We start from the raw sequence: 17414 nt of genomic DNA on the forward strand, positions 1-17414 counted from the left end.
AAAAAAACAGACTCTCTAGAAAAAAGTAAGCTTATGTGTGCATACCTTTGTGTGCAGGTCTGACTTTCACCAGCCTATTTCATCCTTTACTCCCCATATCCACTTAGGTTTGGAACTTTTTGGACCATTTTGATGGTATAATTGCCAAAAACGTAATTTGCCATATTTTAGAAGTATAATGACCCTGCTAAAACTCCATACACCTGGAGTTGTTTAATTTAAATGGGGTCTCTGACCTCGTAGTCTGAATATCTAAATCAAAGACCTTATGACACACTGATGATAATTGCCTGTTCAACAATTATACAGCAAAACCCCCTAATGATAAAATGTAATTAATACATGTAGTTAAAGGCCAACATGTGTTTAAACATCAGCAGGTATAGTTAGTACTGTATATGAAATTGTCAGAGAACATGCAATTAATTGAATTAAGTGAACTGCACACCACGTACACTTTGATTTATAATAGCTGTTTTGGTTAAACTCATCTGCACCCTTTATTCTGGTGCACATAGTAATTCAGTGTATCATTATATATAGTCCGCTACACAGAGTGTTATCATTTCTGTTAGTCAGACCAAATGTTCCCTAAAGACTGTTAAACATGAGTCTGCAACTCACAACACCACTGCGGACACAATTATAGTCAGGCAAATCACAGTTCTGCTGCAGTGAATTTTGGGGGATTAAAAGAAAACCTCCTATAGATGGTGGTATTGTAAACAGACTCAAGTGGAATCTCGCCTTCAGCTCTGTTGAGCCTTTTAGACTCAAAAAGGAGCTCAGCGTCTCAGTTTTGTGTAGGCAACATCTGCTATGGGACTTTTTTTCTTACCTCTAAACATGTTTATGTCATTACCTTTTTCTGCGTTTGCAGACTTTATATTTACTATAATTAGGTATGATTTTTGTTTGTACTTGTAATCCCATCATGTGAAGCATATATGAAGAATAAATTTATAGGTTATACAAACCGTGCCAAAAGTTAGTCCTTGCCCATCACGAAAAGTCATTTAAAAAACTGTTCACTCCAGCTTCACAAAAATGGGAAAAAATGTGCAAGACATCATGCTGTATGATGGCTGCACATTCATTCTCAGAGCGGTTACTTAACTTGCACACCTGCAGTTGAGAGGCACAGTTCATGGCTGCCAAAATAAACCAAACTGAAATAATAACGCTTCAGGGTTAGAATAAACTGCTCCAAACATCCAAACTCTGTATGAACACACCCTCGGAGTGTCATTCACAAGTCAGCAGGTGCTGAAACACTTTCTATAAAGACAACTCCCAATGCACAGTAGTTTTTATGAAGAAGAGGTCATCTATCTTTACTAATTGTATAGCTCCAACTGAACACAAATAACTCACTAAAACGTGGATTTATGTTTATTTTCCTTACAAATCTAAAGCTCTCTCCCTTGCATAAATATGTAAAGAAAAAATAAATTTTCCTGCCTAATTTAAGTCACACCAAACCAACTGAATCAGAAATAAATCAATGGAAAGACAGTAAGCTATGTTATCACTCATGTAATGGTTTAACATTTATTTTAAAATTGCATTAACTTCTTTTACGGTTCCCAGCAGGTGAAGGAAATGATGTATGTATGATGTATCTTACATTACAATGATTTCTCTCAGCTTTTTACGGTTTATGTGCCTTCCTGCTTCACACCTTCTCTTCCTCTCCCCTTCTTGCTCTCAGCTTAGCAGCTTTAAGGCTTTTTTTCCAAGAAAAGCATGCTCTCTGGCTCTGAGCACTGGCATCTCTTGCATCGGTATGCAGCTCCCGTTCAGACTGCTGATCCCTCTTTATGAGGACATGAGTTTCAATGCTTTTATCCCCCACCTTCACTTGCAAATATGCCTGCATTCAGTATCTACACTCCAGCTTTAGAGACCCGTGGGAAGCCTTTAAAGAGAAGTCAATAAAAGGGTATAAACATGCATGAGCTTAAGTTTGCGCTTTTTGTGTCTTTATTCCAAAGTTAGCTTTTTGGGGATGGGGATGGAGAACAAAATCATTTTCCACTTGTTGCACTGAAGCAGAAGCTGAATTTTTTAATATATCTGCTCTTTGCATTGCATCAGTAAACACTGAATTTCTTCACTACAAATACATTTTCCTGTAAAATTATTGCTCATTTTTACATTCAGGACCTGTTACGTATTAATTGCATGTTTAAATCAAATCAACACATTAGCCTTGTGATGACACTTAAAGTTTAACATTTGTAGCAGATCTGGTTAAAAATGCATACCATTTACAGCTGGGTAAAAAAAAAAAGATTCATCAGTGCATTGCAATATGTTTTTTGCCAATTCAGTATCAATTCATAAAATCCTGAAATCGATTATTTCCATTGTAATGACGCCCCGCTCCCGTGGGGGCAGTGTGAGTGCCGCCGGAGTGTGATTGACGTTCAGAGGCCCCGCTTGACTCCCAAACAACGTCTGTTGTTGATTCATTAAAATGGCAACAGTGGTGCGAGATGGCAGTGTGGTAAAATCAGCGCCGGCAACATTAAAAGCCGTTTGGATACAGAAAGTCGATAGTAGTTACATGGTGTGTGAGCCTCGTGAGTCAGTGTTAAAACACTGCAACAATACGTCAAACCTACATAACCATTTGAGCCGACACCGCGCAGATGTTTTGTAACCTGTTGCTGACGCTAAAGCTGTGTATCACACATATATGCAGGTAGACAAATCCTGTGTAAATGTTTATTCTTTTTGTTAAGTTGGGCTCAGGCAAAAATGTGCACCTTTCTGTACTTTCAATTAATTTTAGTTTTAATTTTCATTTAAGAATAATGTAATAGAAAAATAAGTTTTGGTCAGTTTGTTCTAAATCAATACAGATAATGCAAGCTTTATTGAACACATATCAGAAGGTATTCTAATGAATTAGCTGGGTATTTCTGACATCAACACACATAACTGAATCGATATCGAAGCAACTGGGTCGAATTGTGTCCTGAAGAATCGAAACTTAATTGAATTGTGAGGTTCTTGACAATACCCAGCCGTAATACCATTAGTGAGAATATTTAATTTACAGCATAACTGATCTACACAGTATGTTCAGTATATACATTAATTATAGTGGACATAACGCACAGGGCACATTTATCTGCAATCCTCATCTCGTAAAGCACTGCTCATTTTAAGTCATTATCTATAGGCTCCCCAGCATGATACTGGTGTGTGCATGAAACACAGGTTTTAGTCCATCCATATTCTAAAATATATGTGGTCACCAGAAGAAAACTGCCATCTAGACACAACTGGAAAGAAGCCATGTTTCATGTGTAGGATGCACCTACTATATTGGGTTAAGCTCTAACAACAACAATGATTCTGCAAAATATTACTCATGGATGCAGCATTGAACTTTTCTTAGAAATTGTCATAGTCTGATTCTATAGTGTGACTGTGGAGATGCAGAGATTCGGTTGCATGTTCTACTGCCTTCACACAGCGTATGCAGTGGTAATTAGTCTACTGATAACTGCAAGCAAGTTTGCTTAATAAAACTGTCAAATTTAATTGCTGTAAAAAAATAAACAGGTTGGACTGTTGCAATTTTTTCAGGATGCTGTGGGGCAAATAAACAGTTGTTGTGCTTATTCTGCAGTGCTAAAACACTAGGGAGTCAAGAAAAACCAAAAGCACATGGGAAAATGTCACGAAAGACTTAAAGACACTTTTAATTAGCCTCCTCTTTGTTAATAGTATGCTCTTTAAGTTGAAATGCTTCCTCAGAGTTCCAACTGGTTTCCTCACAAATCTGGAGACAAAAAAGTCTGAAGTGGACTGGAGACAATAAATCGCCTTTCTACATGAAAGCTTTTGTCCATTATTGTATGACTGCCCCTGTGATAGACAGGTTCACTTGTCTGCATTTGCAAAATGTATGATGGTATAACTCTATAGCTCCTCATGACCCTGAGAGGGATTCAGCAAGCTGAGAATATGAATGGTTTTCTTTTTTCCCAACAAATGAATACAAGCCTCTGTTCTGTTCTCACAAGTCAACAATCTGTTCTTAGCAGGTTTTCCCATCCATTTTTTAAATTTATTTTCAGGGTCTTTAATTTTGTGTTGTGCACACAGCATATCAAATCATATAGCCATAAAATGCAAAACATTACCCTGGAATAAATAACTACATTTGCCATGATTTGCTGCTTACAAGTCTATGAAAATGCATGACTTATTCTAGCAAGCTATCAAATTTCCAAAGATAGTGCAACAGAGTCTCCTTTATCTGAAGCTCAGACGTCCAGCCTGACTGCTCAACTGAAGGGGCTTTATAAGCACAGCAACCCAGTGATGCAAAATCCTATTGACTGTGTGAAACTGATGGAATTTCTGTGTTGAAATAGAAGCATTTAAAACCAGTGGCCAGTGAGGGGGTAAACACATTACAACAGTCATTTACATTTCAAAACAACAAACATTTAGCACGTTAATATGCACCAACTCTGACTATTTATCATTAACTACCATTTCCTAAAGCTTGACCGCAGCTGCTTTCTTACTGAAGACTTCTATTCCTTAATACTGAAGCTTTATACAAACAAAACCACACACAGTAAAGGGTCTGTGGACTGAATACACATTTAAATCGCCATATCTGAATAAAGTGTACACAACTATAAACAAAGGCTCTCCAGCTTATTGTCCTTACTGCAGCTTTGTTTGTGCACTGGCAAAAGAGCCTGACATAACTCAAAAGAGTCACTTCTGGTCCAGCAGCCAGGTGTTTGGTTGCAGTGTGTGGTTGCAGTCAGTCACTCTTTTTGGATGCCTCTCAAACATACATAACAGAAGCAGAAAATGACTTATATTACAGCAACCACATAATGATGCCACCCATATGTCATGGTTAACATTCTGCATTCAACAGCACTCTCACTTGCATTAGCAAATTTCTGTTGTTTATTGTTATTAGCAGAATGAGGACAACTTTTATGAGGATGTCTTCCACCTCTGTGATAATAATCAGAAAATCTCATGAACATACAGCAGAAAAAAAGGTGACATAACTTGTAGATGACATCCATTCTGAAAAAAATAACTAAAACAGATTACATGGCCGCTGGGTCAGGGAATGGTGTATGCCTGTCATTTCTGAACAAAAAATATTAACTCTGTTCATAGAGACTGCAGCAAGAAGAGAGAAGGGAGATCATCACATCACACAGGCTAAATGAGATTCAGAGGCTCATCCATAGTCGGGCACAAAGCCCACTTCAACAGAGATGAGGGCCAAGAGAGATTGGTAAAGGTCAACACTGCAAACGGGCATAAAATGAAGTATAGGCTTCATTTCGGGCACAATACTGAAATGTAGGGAATGCATAAAACTCTCACAGAACAGACGCCTACCACCTTTCCAACAGCACAGCCGAATCTCATTCATCAAAACTTCAAATGAGAAATGTGCTTTATTCCATTCTCTGCAGATTCTTTTCATATAAGGTTTGAGTCAATTTAGATTTTTCGGTGTGTTTACAGTACATATCCAAGTAGGATGAAATCTCCCTTAAACCCTTTAGTGGTGGATTACAGTAAATTTGCATCATGAAGACAGTGAAAATACTGCATTGTTAAGACATTAACACATTAGCTCAAAGAGGTGCAAATCCCAAGCTTCATTATGATACAATATTACACTGATTGTTTGGATAATACGATATTTGCTATCGCAAGTCTGCCACAATATAATTTCGATTTGATTCAATTCAGGCCCCCACGTTTGATATGACACAATATCAGTAAATATGCTCGTTGTCGTTTTCTTGGTTTCCATAATTATCTGCCCGGCACTAAAGGCCCAGCACCGTTTGCATGTTTGGAAAGGAAGTGCACTTGGACAGAAATGGCTACACAAATGTGCCATGGGAAATTCAAGGCGAATCTTAGAGATGACGATATGTATGTGTTTTTTGCACTTTGCATCAATAATATTAGATGGTTAACCCATGAATAAAGAAAATGACCGAGACTGATGCATCGCTATACTCCTAGTAAACCGAATAAACAGACTAAGTCCTGGACATCTGTTCTTTTTAGTTAAATGCTACATAAAAACACAAAATATAGGCTATGGGGCTCAATACAGCAATTTTCATGCTTTGGCTCACTCTATTTGCAGTGCTATCTATTAAAGTATATATTTATTTCCTATTTCTTTTACGTTTTTGGAGATTACACTGTGTTGTGTTCTAAGCATGAGCACTTATGGCTGCAATAATTATATTTTGCTTTAAATATTTACTTTGAAAAATCTTGGCATTAGTAGTTTTAATTATCTATTCTGAGATGATTAGAGCTCATTACAGGACGTTAAACAGGTTGTAATTCCACCTATCCATTTTATATTGCTTGGGAAAACAAATTTCTTACCCAAACAATTGTATTATTCAAGTTTCTCACCAAGAAAAAATTTCTTTTTCTTGATGTTGCATTTAAACACATCATGATGACATTTTATTTACTTTTGCCGAATTGAAATTTTACTGAGGCGACCTTGAACACATCACAATGAAACCTTATGCAACCTCATTTATTTAGCTAACTAGCTCTTATCCCGCCAATTTCAAATCAGATTTCAACATTGGATAACCATTTTTAACTGACTGGACTTGCTACAAAGTCTAGGTGGGCTTAACCACTGCTGCTTTGACTGGATAATGCTGAAGACTGTGCCGGCTGTGCCACAGCAGCAGCTGATGGAGTTGAAGAAGTTTTTCTCAACCCAAGGACAGTTGAAGGTACTGCATTTAAGTTTAATTTAACTTAATTGCACGATTGAAGTATGCGAACAAGTGATTGGATTTAAATGATGTGTCTCGACTCGAGATGTAATGTCACATTATAGGACCCATGGGACTCGATAGCAGTATTGATAGGCTCAAACGTTATTAATTTCCAGGTTTTGACAAAAGTGTAAGCGGGTCCTCAACAGAAGCGGGTTTCAATCCCCATCCCTAAAATCAAGAGGTGACAGTACAATGTTCTCATAAACATGAGCATATATACACCATGAGCACACTCACAATTAGTAACATTATACGTTTCCAGCTATTTTACTTTAATAATCAGCCTCCATTCACAGCTTATTTGGATCAGTGCTGTTGCAAATGATAATATAACATTTTGCTCTAACTGTGAAGTCTGTCTCATGCAAGTCTAAACTTTGAAACATACAGCAGTTCTCCTTATGTTGTTAATGAAATGACAAATGAAATACCTAGCTGTCTCACTCTGCAGCGATTTGATACTAGAAATAGTGACTCAACTGTCCGAGACCATAGGCACACATGTAAATTCAGTTTTATGGTGGATTTTTCCCTTAAAGATGTGTGAACACAGGTGCCTCTTCAGGAGCCTGAGATTGATGTAAGCACTGCTCTAACCACTTTTCAGCATGACCAATTGTGGCATTTAACTTATCATGAGTATCTCGAGACAGGCTTCTTGGCAAGTAGAAAAATCTCTTAACCTCTTTCCCTCAAATACAGGTCAAAATATTCTTTAACAGTGTAATTGCCCTTACAGTCTATCAGCTTCATTGCGAAGCTTATACCCACTCAGAGGGGGCATGGCGTGTAAAAGTGTTTGACAAAGAGCATGGCAAAGGGAGACTGACAGCACGCAGCATAGTTGGGGCAGCAAGCAGCTAATCTTTAAGCCCGTTCCCCACTTGTCTGAGCACATTTGCCTCTGGCTTGAGGCTTATCCCTACAGATGTATATCTGTCAACAGAAAGCAAGCAGGGCAGCAGCAGCTCTTTTGGAGCACATTTGTCCCCTTTACTGGATTATTCATTTGCGGTGGTATACAGCACAGCACCAGAGCCAGAACTTGGCAGCTGGGAGACGCTCTGCAGGGATAAGCTAACTCTCAGCAGAGAGGAACGGGTATCCTTGACTGTAAACCACCTTCCCCTGCCATACCTTGCCTTCAGCTCCACCAGCTTATTCCTGCTGCCTGATTATTCCAACCCACAGGAGATGCTCCCATGCATACATTTCACAGGCTCCCTGTGTCTCACAATATGTGACATTTTGGGGTTCACTTCTGCTTGGGTCCAATATGTATTCATGTCAAGAGATGTTCAATACACCCAGATCCAAGATGAAACAGAACTCCATTTTCACATGAAAGAACTGAGAAGTGATGCAGCAACTGCCATCCTATAATACACTCAAAAGGACAAATCGACTGTGCAGGTAGGACACTTATTTCTACTACTTCTACTTCCACTGTCCAAGTGTTGTGCAAGCTACTGCTGGGATCCAGCATTTTAATGGTAGAAACGTCTTCTACTCGCTGCATTCTATAATAGGCTGTGTGTTTTTAGCGCCACACAAATGGCAACTACTCAAGAAAGCTAAAGGAGACACTTTGATGCTCAATTTTCATCCTGATCTTCAAAAATTATGAGAACCAAACACTTTGCTTTTTATAATGAATATGAATAATGAATATTTTACAATATTGTTTGGCTGGTAAAAGCTGATGAGATTTTATGACATAATACTCCTAACCATATGCAAACAGACCAGGGAAAGTGTTTAAATGTATATGCATTCAGTTTTTTGTACTTATCTCTTAGGATTTCCATCCTGACAAATGAAAATGATTACATTTAAATAATGCAAAGAATTGTATGATATGAAATGTATGCATTTAATTTATGATGTGATTGTGCATACAAATTTTTGAAAGAGCTTTAGAAATCCCTGTACATCAGTGTTTCAAACATCACCTTTAAGCTAAAAGATGCCGATACATTTTTCTTTCAAAAACAGTGTCTGAAACAGTACATTGGCCATTTACAGTTGCTTTAATACACTTGATACAATTTAACACTAATATTATTTTAGAAAATGTATAAGGTCTTAAAGATCATTCAATTGTTCAGTGTTCTAGCAAATATTACATAGTGAGATATTTTCTAACATTTTTTGATGATTAAGCTCTTTTTACTGTAATTTTTCAACAACAACAATGGGTAACAATTTATCTATTATATTCACATCGTGAGCAAGCATTAATAACATAACATCCTGTTCTATCGTTCATAAAATCTTTAAAAATTCAATCTAACTATTACAGTTCAAAACATGCCGGTTCCGATCAGACCGATTGCTCAGCTTGTGGCATCCTGGCTTACCTTTTTTTTTTTTTTTAAATGTGCTCATATAACAAAAGTTTTGAGTGCTTCTTCTGCCAATACCAACATGCCAATTGAAGAAAGCACAAAATGCTGTCCGCCTGTTTATTCAGAGTTTATAATATTGAACATGTTGCATTTCCAAATTGCACCAAATTTAACAATGCATGTCTTTGGGTCCCAAGCAATACCCCCCCACCCATTCGCCAGATTAAATATTGGCACTGTAAATTTTTGCAAACCATAGACATGTAACATTTTCTATTATGTTGCAGATATGCTGAAATGTAACATTTCTTCATGTTTCACAAACACTGTGGGTAACTGAGGTTATGTTTACGCACAAACTTGGTTATGGTGGAGAAACAATAATGTTTGGGCTCAAAACATCACACTTTGGTGGCACATTAATCAGGACAACCTCACGTTAGAAACATTGATATGACACTTATGAAAGCTACAGGGGGGCAGGGTATCTGTGGTTGCAGAAGAGTACAATGCAAATGTTTTCTTCTGGTGACTGGGCTGCACCCACCAAGTTTGAAGTAGATCGAATGAATGTTTCTTGAGATATGCAAAAGACAGACAGACAAAGATTCCTTGCTTTATAGTTGGATAATCACAGCTGTGGTCTTAACACAGAAATGGATGGGTCTTCTCTTGGGCCAGTATTTAGAAGAAATATCACACGTTTTACAAGGCACTTTTGCATTTTTAATGACTTGCCTCAATTCCCTCCTTAATCACAAAAGAAAATTTTCATTTACATTATGAGAGAATTATTCATCCTCAACTTCCTTGTCTCTCTTTGTCTGTAGTTTTGATATCTGTGGTTTTGATATCAGATTAAATGCCATAAAAAAAATTAACAAGAGATCCACTTTCATTTATCCTCCAGTTTGCCCTCATTACTGCCCCCACATGTTATGGTCAAACACACACCAATACTCAAATGTCACCTGCAGGTTATACTTGCCAAGATGTCTGACAAGATAAAAAATGATGAAAGGCTCCATGCTCAAACAAAAGAAAAGTTCCCTTGGCAGTATGGGAGCTTTTTGGGCTCTGTAAGACAGAAAGTGATGAAACACTCAAATAGAACGAATGTCAGGCCAAACCAGAGGAGCTGTGACCGACAAAGAAAGGCACAGATCATAAACTTACATTTCTGACACAACCAGCCCGCAGGTTTGTAAAGAGACTAAGTCTAGCCGCACCACATGGCTAATTAGCATTACTAGCCTGCCTGCCACCTAACCTGTTAACTGGCTCTGACAAGTCTGTCAGGTGTCAGCGTTTGCTGTCTTTGGTGAAATATGTTATGATGGCTCTGGTGCAGTGATACACCAACACCTCTCAGAGTTGCATAAGTTCCCACTGGTGAACAAACGGGGATAACAGGGCCTCGCACTCAGAGCAGGAGCATGAGGCAGGATACACAATAGAGAGTTCGACAATAGATTTAACTCTACATAAAAATTAATCTATTCTGTCACTACAGCATATTAAACATTTAGGCAATGTTGCACTCCATAGGCTGCAGCTATAGATAAGAGTCCAGCAATGCATTTAAGCAAAATACTAATAGTGTAGTTGTTCTGAGAAGGATGAGCCTGCATGAAATGACTCTCAGCATTACGGAGCCTGAACAGTGCTGCTGAGGCTGAAGTCTTGTCTACAGTATCACTGCAGTGTGTGATGCGGCGCACTGCAATTTAACTGTCTATTAGGCTGTGATCGCACAGGAGATGCATGAACCTTATTACCTTTGCCGAGGAGGTTGTATTTTCAGTCCCATTTGTTAGTTTTTGTCAGTTAGCAAACAAGATATCTCAACTATTGCGTACAGATTGTAATGAAATTTGGTGAAAGGTTAAACCATGGCCTGAACCAAATCTCAATTCACATTATCAGTTTATTGAATAGATTTGTTAACAATGCAGCATTGGGAAATCTTTTAATATTGGCCATGAACTGCTACAAATCCCAAACAACTGCTCTTTGAATAAAACAATCTGACACATGCTCCCAATAATTCCCTACCTTTGTGTACTTTGCAGCAGATCCAAATCCCAATGCAGATTAAAGAACATTTTTGACTATTTTAATGACAAATAAATTTGAAGGATTGTGCAGCCTTGTTAGAGGTCTGTGCTCCGAGTGCTTTTTACACACACTTTTGGGGCACTGGCCTGGGTGCTCCTGGTTCATGTGTCTAAACTTAAGCCACATAGCATAAATATTTAAAGTAGCCCTTGAAGTGGGCACTATCTCAGTAGAGCTTTTGGACAAGATGATAAAACTCTATGCCCTGTTCTCTCTGGCAGGATGTCATGAACCCAAATCTGTTGCAAAATGGGCTAGCTTTCTGCTGTCCATTTTTATTCTCAACACTGTTGTGTTAGCTATAGTTCTAAACCAACAAGATCCTATGCTAGTCCTTAAATCTTTTGAGCACGTCATTTTGCCGTATTCATGGATGGGCTATAGAGCAGAAGGGAAGCATAATTTTTGAACATAGCCCTTTGATGCAGCCAAATGCTGAAGCAGTGATATAATGTGACAGTGTATAATGTCTGCTAAAAGGCATAAAAAGGGTGAGGTGATTAGTCGAGCACAGCCATAAACAATGATGTCCATTGGAATAAGAGCAGATCACCTTCAGCATGCAAAAAAGTCCAAATTGGACTTTTGGTATTTCTACTCGAAGACAAAATTTGCATCTGACATTTAAATATAAATATTTTGTAATGTTTTATTCATTATTCTAGATTCCTAAACTTGGGTAGAAATAGGGCTGACATAGACCATCTAAGCAGGCCAGTGATTCTCCATATCCCCTGTTAACTACAACTCACATGCAATTTATTATTTACAACTTTTTTACAAAAAATCCCATCAGTTTTAAATGTTTTAATTCATTTTAGTACAGCTTTAAAATCATGAAGCAGAAAGTTTAAAGTTGCTCAAAAAAAAGCAGTCTGGGACACTGACTATTGTCTACTGTTTCTTTGTTCTTCTTCTTTGGTAATGATCTGCAAAGAAGGACCTTTTTGGAAAATTCTTTGCTCTGCACAAGGTCTGATTCCAAATAACAACTAGCAATTTAGGACGCGACCAGTTTCACATCCTCATCCTTTTAACATCAATGAAATTTACTTTTTATGTGCAATGCTTTCTTACAACAAAGCCTATGAATGCAATTCTTATTGGAGGCCAATTCTCATATCCCACAAAACAGAGTATCCTGAATGCACAATCAAAAGGTTTCAAAAGAAAGTTTTGAGTATCTCAAATTTAAATGGTCATATAATGTGCTTTCCAAAGAATCCATAAGATAAGCACATTGTTCCATCTACACAGTTTGTATTTAATGGACTATGAAACATGCAAAATCATGCATGATCATTTAAACCTAACCAGTATCCACTCCACAGAGGAGCATGGTGCCAAGTGAATAGTTGGCTTTGTTATCAGGCCACAGCTGGATTTACACCACATGATGGCAACTCAAGTTGGACATCTCTCATTGAGATGAAACACGTGTGGGGTTGGAACCTGCTGAAGGGGAAGACAGCTAGACGTGCCAAAAGCAACATACATCAAGGCAAAAAATAAATTAATTAATAACATACACACACATACACACACACATACACACACATACATATATATAGTATATATAATTTTGTAATTTCAAGGAGATATTTAACTAGAAAGACAGTCTCATAAAGATTTAACGACATTAGAGTGCCTAGCCTGCCTTGACTTAAAGTGAGCCCCAGCTCAATGCCTAATGATCTGACTTGGACTAAAAATATTTGACAAGTGGCAAGAGTTGGCGTTCCTGACAAAATCTGAGCCTGAAGCAGGACTTATCTGAGAGATGATGTTTGATGTGATGATGCAATGTGGAAATTGCATGAGCAGTCCTATAAGGACTCTGACTATAGGCTTCTTACTAAATCATTAAAATGATCAGCGTTAATGGATGAACACTATGACCATAGGTCACTCTCACTACCATTATCTCCTATCTACAGGTTATTGAATTATCAGTGCCAAAACATTCATCCTCCTAATGTCATGTCGGACAAAATCTTGTTAAATTGGGGTCAGCGGGGTTTTCTTTTCTCTGTCTCTTTTGCCTTGATTTGGGAGTTCCTGACATGAAACCTTTTGACACCCCCACCCACTCTGCTGTAAGCGTTATGTATCTACGCACTGGTCGCCTACAGGGCGGTGGCTGCGCAAGCATGTCCAAGAGCGGGACAGTCTATGGGGAGTTGAGGGAGTTGTCATGAGGAGACACTGATGCCTGGCTGCAGAGAACCATCGCACAGACAGCCATACCTGCGTCTGATCCCAGTAGCCCAACTTTGAACGAGCGACTACAGCCAGTCAGTAACGCATACCGACAGTCCGCACGCGCGCGCGCGCGCGCGCGCACACACACACACACACACACACACAGCCTATACTTAAACACAGTGCGCAAACTGACCGCGCTAGAGACAAAAGCTCAACTCAAATATAGCCATCGAAGACTTCTTGTCACATCTGCAAACTCATTGATTTACAGTCATGCGTGAAACGGCCCCAAAGAGACCTGACGGCACGTGTGAAAAATGATCCACTCAATGACACCGGTCTCACAACAAGAAAGACGCACGCTACCAGCTGCTGTAACCTTTCGTGCATCCTTGTGTCAGCTCCAGGGGACACAAGCATACAAACAGGATGCGACTGCAGGCGATTCATCTGCAGCCTGGTGTTTCATCTGCCGCTTATTAGCCACCAAAGGAAGGGCAACATCCAAGTTGCCTCTGATACAAAAACTTGTGCAGCCGCATTCTGTTTTTCATTGCACCGCACAATTCAACTTCCAGGCATTCCAGCACAGTCGGCTCTGACAGCAGACAACGACAGCCGTCCTCCGGACAAAACTGCTGCGCAAACACACAATTTTAAGGGAAAATGTCTTTCTACTGAGCACTTGGACTCACGTGTGACATGAACACATATAATCTTTACACTTAACGCAGCCACCACCTCCCCGCACACCACGCCCGTCTACAGCAACATCCAGCGCTCACCTTTAAAGACGCTTGCACAGAGGCTGTAAAGGATGAAGATCAAGTGCTGCTTGACAATCATATTCTTCTCTTTTCCTTCACAATTTTACGTCGACACTCCACTCGCGTTTGTCTCTGTCTTTCTTCTCTCTCTTTCTGTCTCTTCTCCTTGGAATGGACTTATCCAGGTAAACGGCGCCGCTTCGGATTGACCGGAGTTACATTGATGAACTCTGCCTTTTCCAGAGAAGTCCCTGTGTATTTTTTTCGCAGATCCGGGGGCAGTGATGATTACTGTAGTCTAGTCTGGCAGGACGGCAGAGATGCTCGTCGGCAAAGTGCAGCTCCTGCCTCCCTTTATTGCCTTTCTCTTTAACTCGCTGCAGAGAGCAAGAGTCCCGCCCACGCTTTTTGACTAATGAAGACGCTTCACCAATGAAGAACACCTAGAAATAGTTCTGATCTCCGGTAAACTGTCAAAACAATTACACCATGTCACCTAACGGTTACTTTCTTGCAGCAATTTCGAGGGGGGACATCAGAAATTATCTGATCGGCTTTAAAGAGATCATTTAGCAAATGTCAGAGCAGAACAATAAACCTCTGCAGGAATATGGTGATAGTTTAGGCCCATCATAAAAAAAAGAAAATCATAAAATATAATAAGGTCATAAGGGGCAAATGTGGCCCACTAGCACCTTTCTAGGGCTCTGAAAGGAAAATCATAATGATGATGCTCTCGACTCCATGTTTTGACAGTGTGAGTCTTAACTGTGAGAGTGCAAAACTCCATGCCAGAGATTTAACGTATTAAAATATGCCCACAGCTAGCAGAGTTAATTTAACACTTTTAGACAGTTTTGAACAGCTGCCCCAGAGCCATAATAGCTTTATGAGCAGACAAACAAGCCTGCAGTCAACGCTAGACAACTCAAAATAAGTGTCACTGCAAAATTAACACTTATTATCACTTGGAAAATTTTACAATGCACAATTAGTGTCTGTCTTGGAGATGCAATAAAAAGGACAGCAAAGAAAGGCCTGCCTGTGTTGTATGAAAAGGCAGTTGCTTTCCAAGAGGATGTGGCCTGGTGTCTGGGTGTGTGTCAGGAATCAGTGCACATGGCATAGGGGAGGTTAATGGGCTCCTGGACATCCCTCTTCCTTCAAAGGCTCCTATGAGTGGTGCACAGAAATGAGTGTGACCATCCCTAAAGACAGAGGTGGGAGGAAAGCAGCAGCTCCAGCCGGGGATCGTTTTCTAAGCTCATCGCAAGGATTTTACACATGGTTTAACATGCTGCCGGTCGAATTTGGTTCAATTTTGCACAGTGGCCTTCCACGCCACTCCCACTTCAAATCAAATTGCTGACCTGGCCATACCACCTGAGAAAAAGCTGTGGTGCTAAAAATATATTCCAGGCTTTTAAATCATCGGCTTTTCTCTCAGAGGGGATAAATGTAAATGACATGTGAAGCTTAGCCATTCATTATCTAAACAAGCAATCAGTTGGATCACTAATTTTTATTGCCAACCAAGAAATTAATGCAGCATTTTTCAGCAAGTTCAATTCCAATACAGCTTTTAATCAGAATGGGTCAAATGGGGACCTTTTACTAAGACGCATGCTCATTCGCTTTGGTATGCTGATGCTGCGTTTTAGCCTTTTAACTTGGAACCATGCACATCTCTAATCCTCGGGGAACCATTGTTGCCTTTCTGAACTGTAAACCTTGAAGGACTGAGCACTCTTGTGTGACATACATTCTCAATACAACTCACTTACAATTCAGAGCAGAACTATACAAAGCCAATTACCATGAGGATGGTGGTAAAGAATCAATCCCATGTGTCCTGAAGGTCAATTCCTCATCATTTCATTAGATCTTTGAGAGTAGAATTCTACTCATGCGCCATTTAAATGGCGAGAATTTATTGACCATGTGGGTTCAGCAGAAATGCTTGGGGTGCTGACACAGATCTGGAATGCAGAGGAGCATGTTCTCCTCTACATTCATCTCTGAGACACTGTATGCTACTCTGTGTTCTGTATCATTTAAAATTCCCCAACTGTGTGCACTGCCAGATTCTACAAGGTCACTGGCGTCACTGCACTTTTGATCCTTAAATTTAATTGATAACACTAAGTTTCCGCTTAAAATTCAAATATGAGACGCTACGTTTGTAAAGTCTACAAGGGAGAATCAAAACAAAGGCAAAAGACAATAGTTTAGGCTAAGCTGAATGACATTAATATGCATTAACCTGTCACTGATAGCATTTAATCCTCCTTGCCGATTGAAAAACAACTCATCCAGACACACTCGGTGCACAATCCATTTCAGGATGGGCTTGAATGACAGCAGTCGTGAAGGCTGAATGCTTTATGTAAATGGTGGGTGATGAAGTGCTGCACACAGGATCAGGACATGGTCTGTGTCAATCTTTTTTTCATTTAAGCAATAAATACTATACCACACACAACAGAGTCAGGATTTACCTTTTTTGAATAACGTTTCCTTAAATTACCATTTTAATCTTTCAACACCTAAACCTGGACATTAATAACAACTACAAATTTGACTCCCACTTTGAAGCAATAACATTGGTACAGTATGTGCTTCTCCTGCATACAACAATTTTTAAAAAAATCTAAATTTTAAAGTTAATGTGTAGGATACTGCTTGTTTTTTAGACTTTTTTAACTATCTTAAACACTCTATTAAGCTTACATAAAACTTCACAACAATAATGTAAAGGGTACTGTATGACACTTAGCCTAGGCACTGCAAATATTGCATGTTGTAAATAAGACTGGTTATTTTCTTCTACTTGGATTGTGAAATGTACTATAGCTTTATTGATATGTCAATTAGCCAAATACTAGCTTATAGCTGACAAATTGGTATCGATAGTGCTGGGCGATGTGGAGAAAATCAAATATCACAATATTTATGATCAATTACCTCAATTTGATATTGTGACACTCTTGTAGGGATGACCATAAGTGCTTTCACTGGATATTTACAGCTGCAAGAAATTATATCACTTAACTGTGATGCAACCTTTAAAACCAGGACAAGACAACACATGCGATATTATGATATCAACGAGGATATCTTGTCTTATATAATGATACATA

General features: G+C 39.0%; 1 protein-coding gene across 2 annotated transcripts in view; it reads right to left on the bottom strand.

Annotated features, from left to right (window-relative positions):
• Positions 1–14604, bottom strand: part of cadm2b (cell adhesion molecule 2b) — a 155600-nt gene extending 140996 nt beyond the window's left edge. For both annotated transcript variants that reach the window (XM_042487060.1, XM_042487058.1), the window contains exon 1: positions 14293–14604. In XM_042487060.1, coding sequence (XP_042342994.1) covers positions 14293–14353 — 61 coding nt within the window. In that variant the 5' untranslated portion in view covers positions 14354–14604. The remainder of the gene's footprint in view (positions 1–14292) is intronic.
• Between the last annotated feature and the right edge of the window lie 2810 nt (positions 14605–17414).

Source organism: Plectropomus leopardus, chromosome 5 (assembly GCF_008729295.1).
Source record: "Plectropomus leopardus isolate mb chromosome 5, YSFRI_Pleo_2.0, whole genome shotgun sequence".
Taxonomy (NCBI): Eukaryota; Metazoa; Chordata; class Actinopteri; order Perciformes; family Serranidae; genus Plectropomus; species Plectropomus leopardus.